This window comes from Cordyceps fumosorosea (assembly GCF_001636725.1).
Source record: "Cordyceps fumosorosea ARSEF 2679 chromosome Unknown scaffold_22, whole genome shotgun sequence".
Taxonomy (NCBI): domain Eukaryota; kingdom Fungi; phylum Ascomycota; class Sordariomycetes; order Hypocreales; family Cordycipitaceae; genus Cordyceps; species Cordyceps fumosorosea.
Window position 1 is genome coordinate 242,695 of NW_017387322.1, and position 11,780 is coordinate 254,474.

The 11,780-nt window shown below is 54.6% G+C and overlaps 3 protein-coding genes across 3 annotated transcripts; 1 reads left to right on the top strand and 2 right to left on the bottom strand.

Annotated features, from left to right (window-relative positions):
- Positions 1-583: 583 nt before the first annotated feature.
- Positions 584-1,762, top strand: ISF_07514 (endothiapepsin precursor; the record flags this gene model as incomplete). The annotated part of the gene is made up of 1 exon (XM_018851117.1): positions 584-1,762. The coding sequence occupies one exon, from the start codon at positions 584-586 to the stop codon at positions 1,760-1,762; it is 1,179 nt and encodes a 392-aa protein (XP_018701713.1).
- Positions 1,763-3,087: 1,325 nt separating this feature from the next.
- ISF_07515 (Stm1) lies at positions 3,088-4,799 on the bottom strand (the record flags this gene model as incomplete). The annotated part of the gene is made up of 6 exons (XM_018851118.1): positions 3,088-3,718; positions 3,786-3,843; positions 3,938-4,045; positions 4,129-4,287; positions 4,425-4,443; positions 4,776-4,799. The coding sequence occupies 6 exons, from the start codon at positions 4,797-4,799 to the stop codon at positions 3,088-3,090; spliced, it is 999 nt and encodes a 332-aa protein (XP_018701714.1).
- Positions 4,800-7,201: 2,402 nt separating this feature from the next.
- Positions 7,202-9,470, bottom strand: ISF_07516 (hypothetical protein; the record flags this gene model as incomplete). Its single annotated transcript, XM_018851119.1, has 2 exons — positions 7,202-9,367; positions 9,423-9,470. The coding sequence occupies 2 exons, from the start codon at positions 9,468-9,470 to the stop codon at positions 7,202-7,204; spliced, it is 2,214 nt and encodes a 737-aa protein (XP_018701715.1).
- Positions 9,471-11,780: the final 2,310 nt, after the last annotated feature.

An 11,780-nucleotide genomic window follows, 5' to 3' on the forward strand; every position in this document is an offset into this window, starting at 1 on the left:
AGAATAGGCCGCTAGTCCCTCCTGTCACAATCCGACCCCAGACTCGACCGCAGATTCGGTGGATGCGACCCTACGGTGCCTGAGAAGCACGCCTTGCAGTGTTTTCTCGAATGCCGCACTTCCGAGGGCTGATGGCAGACCTCCTGGAGATGCCGCCGTGCCGTGGGTAACTTCCCTTTGCATGCTAGCCTAGCACGAGACTCGCTGACAAGTAAATGAAGCCATTCACTGATGATATGGTGTTGTTTTCTCCTATCTTCGTCCTGTTTGAGAGTGAGTGGTAGGATGGTGCGCGCTGACACCGATGAGCTCTGGCGAGCTTCCAACTATGGATTCACATCGTCTCTTCGTCCTGGATTTGGAAGGTGATGCCTTGAACAGGACGGAAACCAGCGGGACAGGGCATTGTGAATCGAAGTGGTATTTGTTTAAGCCGAATGGATCAAACATAAGAAAAAGAGTATAAATACTGCCACATGTTCGAGTTGTGATGACCAGACAGCAGAGCTTCAGCCAAGACTCGAACTTGAACAGTTTCAATCTACTTCTTTACACCTTCCAAACTTCCTGCCATACAAACAAGATGCAGTTGTCCAACTTTGGAAGCTGGTTCGTCGCGCTTCTGTCGGCCTCGATGGCCGCCGGCGCCGCCCTGCCCAAGACCAAGGTCGGCGTCGTCGAGTTCAAGCAGACGCGCAGCGACAAGTTCGTCAGCCGCAACGGGCCGCTAGCCCTGGCCCGCGCCTACAGCAAGTACGGCGTGCCCGTGCCGGACTCTCTCCGGCAGGCGGCGCAGGCGACCAGCCAGTCGCACGCCAAGCGCGCGACGGGCACCGCCGTGGCCAACTCGGACCAGGGCGACCTCGAGTACCTGGTGCAGGTGTCCATCGGCACGCCGGCGCAGAACCTCAACCTCGACTTCGACACGGGCAGCGCCGACCTCTGGGTCTTCTCGACCGAGACGCCCAACCCGGGCAGCCACAACCTGTACGACCCGAGCCGCAGCTCGACCGCGCAGAAGCAGTCGGGCGAGACGTGGTCGATCCAGTACGCCGACGGCTCCGGCAGCTCCGGCGACGTCTACACGGACTCGGTCACGGTCGGCGGGCTGACGGTGGCGCAGCAGGCGGTCGAGTCGGCGCAGCAGGTCTCCTCGCAGTTCGCCAGCGGCGACAGCGACGGCCTGCTCGGCCTGTCCTTCAGCAGCCTCAACACGGTGACGCCCGACCGCGCGTCGACCTGGTTCGACAACGTGCAGTCGCAGCTCGACAGCCCGCTCTTCGTCGCGGACCTGCGCCACGACACCGCCGGCAGCTACGTCTTTGGCGGCATCCCCAGCGGCGCCTCCAACATCCTGTACACGCCGGTCGACAGCAGCCGCGGCTGGTGGGGGTTCAGCTCGAGCGTCGGCGGCAGCTCCGTCAGCGGCATCGCGGACACGGGCACCACGCTGCTGCTGCTCGACGACTCCATCGTCAGCGCCTACTACCAGCAGGTGTCGGGCGCGGTCAACGACTCGCAGCAGGGCGGGTGGGTGTTTGACTGCGGCGCGCAGCTGCCCAGCCTCGCCTTCACGGTCGGCGACGGCCAGATCACCATCGACGGCAGCCTGCTCAACTACGCCGCGCAGGGCAGCCAGTGCTACGGCGGGCTCCAGTCCAACGGCGGCAACGGGCTGTCCATCTTTGGCGACATCGCCCTCAAGGCCGCCTACGTCGTGTTTGACGCCGGCAACAACCAGCTCGGCTGGGCCCAGAAGTAAATGGAGAGGGGGGGGAAGACTGCTGGCGATTAAGCTTTTGGGTTTGTGTACATATCGCGTCAGCTAGTCGGGTGAACTTGTCCAAGTATATATATAGCCTAGGAAAGTATATATCAGAGAAGAACGTTTTTCCAACTTGCCGATGACTTATCTGCCGTTGAGACAGCCTCAGCTCACAGTCAATCTACTGTAGTAAAAAAAAAAAAAAGAGCAAGTTAGAAAGAGAGTCAAAGGACATCGAATGCAAAAATGAAATCCTCAGGTCACGGTGGGGATCGAACCCACAATCTTCTGGTTCGTAGCCAGACGCCTTGCCATTTGGCCACGCGACCAATGTTCCGATGAAGACCAGAAGCCGCCAAAATGCCCTCATACTTGTCCCCTCTGGGTAAAGGGTATGGTGACCAGAACTGGGTGGACAGGAAGGGATTGCACAATCACCAACTCGGGCTTTTAGATGAGCGGACCAATCGAGAAGTCTCGATCGGTATCAATGCATCAGCACGACACGACAGGAACGCCTCGCCTTGCCAGCAGCCTCCCCTCCAGAGCTCCGTTTATTCTCAAGTAAGAAATCACGGATTGCAATCATGGTTTCCAGCCTTCCACAAGAATGCAGCATCTGTCGCCGATAGCAAGGCAAGACGAAGTTATCTAGTCAAGTCGGGCAGCACATATCGCTACCAGACCAACAGGCACTCATATAATCAGCAGCACAAATACTGGAAACCCAAGTTTTTAAACGAAATTCAAGACTCAAAATAGCAACCAGTATACCTAAGTAAATCTTTCAAAGCAACAGAAAAAGAAACATCCCAAAAGAACAACAACAAGAGGGTGGTGCAGTGTCATCATGAAAATGTGTAAAATAAAAAGAAGACGTTTTGAAAAGGCTCGCAGAGATTCATCGGATTACATCACACCCAAAATCTCCCAAGCCAAAATATCCCCCTTTCCCTACTTTATTCCTTTTCAAGGCCCGCCCTTTTCCGGGGTTCTCGTTTCTTGCTTTTTGTTCCTTTTCTGCCATTTTTTTTTTCGTGTTTTGTTTTTGGGGTAGAGGGGAGTCGGAACAGCTCATGTAGAAATTCGGATTCCACAGAAAGGAACAATAGAAAGATCCTCACAATTAGAGACTCATTCGCTACGGGCTGTCCGCTCCTGCGAACCATGTATCGCGCCCACTTCGATCCCAGCAAACTTGATTCATGTTTGCCTCGTCAAGCCGTAGCGTCGCGAGCACATTTCTCCCGATGGTTGTAAGTCGGCGGTGATAACAGAATGCCGCCCAGTCGAAAGTGCGAGGGATTGGGGCTATTGGTCGCTTATTTGCCGCCAAGGCTGGGGAAGGCGGACTCGTCCTTGGTGTTGATGTTAGCAGCACCAGAATGAGCGCCACGAGCACCACCACGAGCACCGCGCTCGCCGCCGCGGCCGCCGCGCTCGCCGCCACGGCCGCCACGGTCGCCACGGTCGCCACGGTCACCACGGTCACCACGGTCACCACGGTCACCACCACGACCACCACGGGCGCCACCGCGGGCGCCACCACGGGCACCGCCACGGGGACGGTCAGACTCGACGAAGCGAGGGTCGAAGTCGATGGTCTGCTTGACCTTGCGCTCACGCTCACGCTGCTTCTTGCCGCCGACGGCAGAGACGTACTCCTCCTCGTCGTTCTCGAGGGCCTTGGCACCAGCCCACTTCTTGTCGAGCTTGCTGCCCTCGTTGGCCTCACGGACCTTGTGGCCGCCAAGAGCCAGCTTCTTCTCGGCCTGCTGGGCGAGGTAGTCGGCGTAGGAGACGCTCTTGTCCTCAGGCTCAGCGGGCTCAGCTTCAGGCTCAGCAGTGACGTTCTTGTCGCCCTCAGCAATAGCCTCGCCGGCCTGCTCATCCTTGAGCTCGGCGTTACCCTCAGTAGAGCCCCAGCCCTGAGCAGTCTGCTTAGCAGTAGTGCTGTAAATGCAATTAGTCGACTTGTCCCTCGATAATTGTTAGCTTCGAAGTGCTGTAGTCAACTTACTCTCGGTTCTGGCGCGAGTGACGGTCATCCTGGTCACGGGGGCGACGGCCACCACGGCCTGAACTAACCGTTAGTACCTATCCATCGTCATGTATGCAGCGTGACGAGAGCGACGAGCACGACGAGCACAAGTGTCATGGGAGGAAACATACCGCCACGAACGCGGGCACCAGCGCCACCACGAGCGCCGCCCTCGCGGGGAGCGTCATCGGTGGAGCGAGCCTGGTTGCGAGAGCTGCCAGCGTTGCGGTCACGGAAAGCTATGACATCCGGTTAGCTCCAGTCCCGGGAGAGCCAGTCGCGCATCGCAATAGATGTGCGGGCTGGGAACAGCAAAACTTACCGCCCTCGTTACCACCAGGGCCGCCACGACGGTTGCCAGTAGCACCACCAGCTCTCACGGGAGCCTGGGGCTCGACATTGCGCTTGGTGGTGTGGGTGGTGGCCTTGTCGACAGTCTTGACGGGGGCAGCGGGTTTGGCATCGCCATCTTCGTCGTTGCCTGGGAATCGATGCAGCGTCAGTATGGTGACCGGTGTTGGGATAGATGGGTGGCTGGCGAGTATGCGACGGTTTCGATCTCGATACGATTTGATGTCGAGCACACAGCCTATGCAGAATAAGGGAGCGGGAGCATACCGAAGTAGGCGAATCGGTTCTGTGAGACAAACGCACAAGTCAGTAAAAATTCATGTCATTGTGGTTGAAGTGCCAATCCCCTTCGCCCGCGCGTCACACCGCGGCCCCAAAAACGCGCGCCGGAAACCAAACGCTGATCGAAAAGTGTCATGTTGATGACTTCAAAAATTGTGCCAAAAAATTGACAAGATAGAACCGTATTTTGATGGGTGTTGCGATGGTCCTTTCCCGCGGCGTGCGGACTCGCTGGCGGCTTTTTCTCTCTTTCTCTTTCTCGGGTCAAGGGGCCTGGATGCGTGGTGCTCGGGGTCCTGGCAGGGCAATCCGTGAATAGAGCTAATCAATGCGTACCTGAGAGGTAATAGAGGACGACATCTTGGTCGTTTTGTTTATGGCTTAACGCCTACCGACGAGGAGCTTTCAATGGCGGGTGGGAGCGTCGACAACGTGTGTGTGAGGTGGCAGAAGGCAAAAAGAAGTGCTCTGGATCGCATGACCTTTGTGTGGGTGGCAGAGAAGCAAGTGCAGGGAGGGCCAAGCCAGGTACCTTGTCTGCCTGCCAGCGAGCGCCCACTGAGCAAGTCCCGAATTCAGAAGCTGCAGCAGATTGGGACGGGACTAGGGGGGAAGAGGGGCCCGCCGACCAGGCTAAAATTGGGGGGGACCTGGCGCTGAAGAGCTGTGTGGCACTGCAGTTGTAGGGGCCGCGCAGCTCCAGCTGGAGCCTGAAACAGCGCTGTTGACAGCTTACAGAGCTCCAACTACAGGGGGAAACAAGCTCAACTTCAGGCGACAATACATCTCCGCTGGCAGCTCTAACTACAGCTCTGTACTGGCCTGGTCGGCAGCCCACACGACACATGCCCAGCGCGCCCGTACATGGCTGGCTGCCTCTATCGTACCGCGTAATACAAGGTAATCAAAAATTGGCAGACGCAAGTGTGCGTGGCTGTAAATAATGTACGCATGCGGCATCTTGATGGCCAAGTGCACACAACCCCCAAAGCCGGCCGGCCGCCTCCTCGCTTAATATCTAATTGCGGCACCAAATTGGTAGGTTGACAAGCCCAGAATTTTTGTGGTTGATTTTTATTTTTATTTTTTTGTGTCCCAAGTAGGGCTCTCTTTCTCAACCTCAACATGGGGCCCCGCACGAGTTAGTGTTTCGCAGTGTGGCAGGCACGGGCACTAACACCATGCTACTCACACTGCTCCACCACTTCTTTGGCTCTTATTAGCCTCTGGTACGCAAGCTAGGCTGGTTTACAGATACAGATATTTACTAACCGCGTTGTAGCCAACAAGGAGCGTGTTTATCCCACAGCTGCGTCTATTATTTACACTCCTATTCCCAGCATTTGTTGATTGTCGATCCGCGGGCGCTGAAAGCCCCGCGCCCACACTCTAGCATTCGCGGTATCGCTTGGGTCTGGGCCTGACTAGTGTATTGCCCAGTGCATAACAACAACTTGAATGCGCATAAAGTCCGCTCTCCGTATTATACTAATAAGTCATCTCGCAAGCACTCCTTGTCATACAAATAGGAACCGGCTTGAGCGGATGAGGTCGAAAGACTGGCCCGTTGAGCGGATCTGCCATGTCAATCCAGATCAGCCCTCGCGAGTCTCCCATCCCGTCACGCTCTTGCCCTAGATTCCCCGTCTCTGTATCGTATTCTCGCCTCGTGCGTAGCTTCTTCTCATCCGTCGTTGAGCAGCAGGGGCCGTCATTCATCATCTGCCATCCCAGCTTAGCCATCCCGCCATCTGCAGCGTCCACAAAATCCACGCAGGCTTGCATGACCCCCGCGTCGCCACGTTCATCCGTGTCCCGCGTCGTTTCCAGCTCGCAGGCAGCGCAGAGCGGCGGCTTCAGAATCTCTGTTTTGTTAGGGTCGACGGCTTTCGTGGTGATGGCTTCTCGGTTCGTGTGAGACGGCGTCGTCCGGGCAACAACCGGACGGCTCCCGTAAAGTAGGCAGCTGAAGCACGTTCTGTGCCAGAAGCACCACCCGAAGCTGACGCAGTCATCACCGCGGCAAATCATCTCCCCGCAGACCCAGCATATCGACAGCTTGATAATGGCGGCCGAGCATTGTTTGCAGGCGAGGCGTGCAGAGTGGCCGAGTATAATCGGGCGTCCGAACGTCGAACAGTGACAATAATTGCATAAGAACTCGTCCCCATCGGCCGGTAAATTTGCTGCGGACATCGCTGTCGGATGACCCTTCCGTTATTGATATTGAGGTGGGTTAATAATTTTCGACTAATTTCTGCTTTCTTCCCTGGGCTGCTTCGGCAAAGGACTGTCGGGGTTTAAAAGAATGTTGGTCAAGTTGATTCCAAGAATAAAGAATCGGCCGAGTCTCTGATGTCAATCCTACCTTATGTACCTACCTACCTACATACGCGGGTAGCTCTCGGCCAGGCGGCAAGTGGCAGGCAGGATCCAAACAGTCAGTCACAGACAGAGCAGCAGCAGCTAAAGAACGTAAGCCATCAGAGACGAAAACGGTGGTCATTTTGACTACACTGACATGTTTGAGAAAACAATTAAACACCTAAAAAACAAAACGCCGACGTGATATCCTTAACCCGCTTTTAAACCCAGAATACCAAGAAACAATAAAACCAACGAACGTAATCTTGAGCCATCGACATGACTCTACGCGGTCAGCAACTGATAAAGAACCTCCAATTATTGGAAGACCGCAAATCGTGAATCCAATGTTGCAGAACAACCAACAATAAATGTACACAGTGCATCCATTGCACCCTTCAAACTCTCGTTTTTGGACGAGCCAGCGCCTGCAGACGGCTCATGCTTATGCCTTGTCTCGCCTTGATAGGACTAGCAGTTCTTGGTGTTGTGGGAGTCTTTGTGAGCTGCTGCCTGCTTGGCGTGAGGGAAGCATTACGATCCAGTCGTGCCCTCTTGGTGCTGCTCTGCGGAGTTGAAGTAATAGCCTTGGCGGACGATAGGGCCGGTCGCTCTTGTCCAGCCAGAGTGTTTTTGCGCTTCTTTGAAGCGCGTTCTTCCGCCTCTCTTTCGGCATCCTCTTCGTCAGTGCTCGGTCGGTGACGCTTTTTGCTCGTCAACCCATGAAGAACGCCCGGTAGTACCTTGGAGGTCGATGTTGGTGCGGTATTCTCCTTGTCGGGGTGTGAGCTCGGAGCAGGCGGTGCGGGGAAGCTGCCCGGCAGACTGGTGGCTTGGGTAAGGGACTTTCTAACATGACGGACGCTTGACTGCCCAACGGAACTACCAAAACCAGTCCTAGGAGCCTCGCCAAACTCGATAGTGTGGTCGCTGCGAAACGTAAACGAGCTCGGCACAGACGGCACCTGTTTTGAGGCTTCTTCGTCTTTTGAGTTGATAAGGTCTTTGAACGCAGACAAATCAGGATAAGCAACGTGACCACCGTTGTCGGACGCAGCATTCTTCATGGCCACATCCCGGGTGCTTCTTGGTCCAGAAGCAGATCTGAACTGGAACAAGGACGACTTGAGCGGCGTGGGAGAGCCCTGATCCGCGGCTGCACGCTTGGTTTCTGGTGTGAAGGTCACCTTTTTCGTCAGCTTACGTCGCGGAGTTGTAAAAGGAATGGGCGGTAGCTCTTTGTCGAAGCGTGGGGGGGCGGGAGTATGCGAGCCATAAAGTGCAGGCTGAGGGATGGCACTGCCAGACGCAAAGTTTGCAGCTGGCTGTGAGCGCAGAATCGACTTGACTTTTTGCATACGCATCGGGCTAAGAATTCGGCGAGCAAATCCGTCAGTCTTGGAAGTCAAGTTCCCTATTGACAGAGACTGTGCAAAATTTGGCGTAGGAGGTGCAGCAACCCTGCTTGGGTTGGCAGACAGCTTAGATGGAGTAGCTACCAGCGCGATGCCAGGCTTACGCGGGCTACCCGTCGGCTTCGTCGGCGTCGATAGTGAAGAAGTTGCTGCCTTTCTGGGGCTACCCAGGGTATGCATACGTGAGGATTTTGTAGGGCTCATCAGCCGTGACAGTGTTGACTGGGGACGCGCAGGAACGCGTGAAACAGTTGGGAGGGTGGAAGGTTTGGGTCTGTTCGTTGATGTGTCGTCCTCCTTGCGCTGCTTCGCGCGTTTAACAGGCTGCCGCTCTCCGGGCGTGCGGTCAGTGGCTTTGCTTGGCGAAGAAACTTGGTTTGCCTTTTTGGGTGATTCTGTGCCGCTTCGGCCATCCAAATTCGCAGCCGAGGACTTGCGCTTCAGATTCTTCTCTGGCGTTTGCGACAAGTGACTATACATGTTTGGCTTTCTGTGAGAAGGCGAATCGCTCGTTTTGCTTGGAGAGTCTGTGAGGCTGGCTTTCGAGGGCGAACGTTTCACGCCAGCCACAACAGGTGTGAATCGGCTTGCTCTCCAAGCGGAAGCATGTCCTTCAATCGAATCCATCTTGTCGAACTCGGCGGCATGAACAGCACTGTAGCGGCCGGCAATGCTCTTTGGCTTCGCGAAGCGGCGCTCACCAATCGCGCCCCCATCAATACCATCAGCTTCCCGCTGGGCGACCAGCTCAACCTTGATCTTAGCTGCCTTCTCTTGAAGCTCCTCCAGGATTTTCTTCGCGTCGCTGCTGAGCGCGCCTCCATTGGTCGATGTCGACAAGTCAAACGTAAAAGTCGACGACGGCATGCCGGTCGAGCGTGACGGAGTCGCAGTTAGCGCAGTGCCGGTGGTTCTCCTATCAGAGGCATCGATATCTGTGAAGCCGAGTGCTACCGCAGATGATGGCTCTCCAATACTTTGATGAAATTTGCTTGGGTGCATCTCGCTGCGAGGTGGCCTGATCACCGACGACGGAGGAGTAGACGGCGCGGGCATGGGCGACTTGGCAATAAAGCGTCGAGGCGACGACATCGCGGCGGGTTCGGTGTCTTCGGCGACAGGCACAAGTTCGGGAACTGCCCTAGCACTCTGCACAATGGTCAGAATCATTCACGCAAAAAATAGCGGTCAGACGATCAACTACCTTAGAGTTGCTAGCGATGCGCGCCGAGCGGCGCCTAGGCGGGGACATCTTGCCAGCGGTAACAAAATGCATACACTTGAGGAAGTTGTACAGAAGCACCGCAATAAATTGGCGTGGAGCAACTCAACGGGCCTGTATAGTGGAATGTTGTAGCATGAACGTAATTGATATGATGTCAACGGGAGCGTGTAGGAAAGGAATGGTTTGTTGACCTGAGTGGGGCGCTTTGTTTACATTTCATGGCCCAAGCTCCATGGAGGGACAACGGAGCACCGTCGTACTGTGTTGAAATAATTTTGACACTGTAAATACACACTGTATCATTGTTGGCCCTCTGTTGGTTTGATAATACTCCAGCCCAAGTTTGTGGAATTTTAACTTTACTCGTCGCAAACGAAATATCCTTCGCCACTGAAATGTATTCACGCAGAGCCCAGAAGACTTGCAGTTGTCGCCAACCCGAGGCAGGCGGAAATGCACAATGCTAAAACAGCTCGGATTGAAGGCAGCCCCTTTTTCTATATGGAATCGACCAACCCTATAAGGAATAAAAACAGTATCATGAAATGCAGTACTAGGTAGGTATAATTTCACGGTATTTATTGTCTCGACAATAACTATGCAATATTCTACTGTCGCCTATCTCGGCTCTCTTCCTCTTCCTCTTCTCGTTCTCTATTACCCTTTCGTAGTAATGAACTAGAGACGAGACGAAAACCTTCTGAGTCTCGCTGTTATCAACACTGTCGGCACAGATCCCGTCGCAGTGCCCGCTTCCTGCTATCACCTGGGAGTCAAATGACGTCGCGTACACCAGCCAAATGCCACCACGTACTAGTAACATCCGAGCTACCCTTCGAAAGCACTTGGATGGAGGGCACGCCGTTCGTCTGCGCCAACCCATAGCAACTCGCATATTCACATAAATGCATTCACGACTTACCTCACCTGTTTTCTTTCCCTTACTTTCACGACGTACTAGGAAGCACGAACGATTTGCTTCACAGGCATGAGAAAAATCAAAGAATCCCTCCAGGGTAGGCAACCGGTAAGACCCATATTTACCCGGACCAATAGGAAGGCAACAACCGCAACTTCACCCACTCGAGCGCCTGTTTGTTCGATTTCTTCTTCCCTTTCTTCATTTGGAGGCTCACTTCAAATATGTCGCTCAGCGATCCTGTACCTCTACATAACGGCGGACTGAAGCGTGTCATACAACGCCTGCGATATAATGGATCTGAGGATGTCGAAAGCGCCCACACTGAGGTTATAGGCGTCCTTATTAATGGCAATCGGGAGAAAGCTGGACGACTGCGGACCTCAAGGAAGATACGCTCTGTACGTGGGGATGCGCCAAAGGCATCTATGCGCTGGAATTCGGTACATCACTGTCTATAGACTTCCCGATAAGTGCTTACTAACGGCATGACAGCTCATGAATAAGTTCTATGCCTGGGGAGAGATTTGACCGCCTGCCGATCCTGAGGCGGCGAGGACAGCTACACAACAAATAACTCTCAAGCATTAAGCAGCTACTGCCCTTCCATCTAGTGAACGCCGCCGGCGGAGGTAGCCAACTGACCCTGAGGTGGGTGTTTCTCCAGCTTGGGAATATTGTGGCCGGGCGGCCCGTTACGCAGTCACGATCAATCATGGGGAAGTGTGCTCGGAAACGCCGCCTGATGCCCGTCGTGCCCCGTAATAATGCGTACATACGTATGCACGCTATGTTGCTGACCATCGGGGCTTCTTTCCTTTGAACACGGCTCTGCTCTAGGTGCATGGCTCTTCAAGGCGCACAGTTTTAATGTCGTAAGAGCAAAGACGTCAATGACACCTCATCGCAATCGACTCCAGAACAGAAGGAAGAAAATGTTCTTTACCCCGGATCTTCGCTCTGCGGGGAAGCGGGCTTGTCATGCATCGTTCAGGCTGCATTATTTCAAGGTGGTGCTGTCAAGTTGGAAATCGTCTGAGGATATAGCTGATACCAAGCGTTTGTGGCTCGGGTATGCTCCCCTACTTGCCAACCCCCGCTCTAAGAAGTTCTTGTATTGCCACACGACAAGACGCAGTGCTACTGACAGCAGGAAATGGCATTTTCTCTGCACTGAGTAGTGCACCATTCTTGCCACCAAACACAAGACTCCGATAGCGGTCCACGAGGGAGTTCTTCTGGAAGTTTCAGTTCCATCGACCATCACTAGCATGTGGCGAATCTCCGGTACTGTATCTCAGAAACAAGTTTGGTCATTTGACTGCCCGCCACCTCAGGGAACTTTTGAAACGGCGCTGAGCCACCTTGATCAGCGGCATTCATCAGCCGGCCCGGAACTGGCGGGCAAGGCAGAGAGA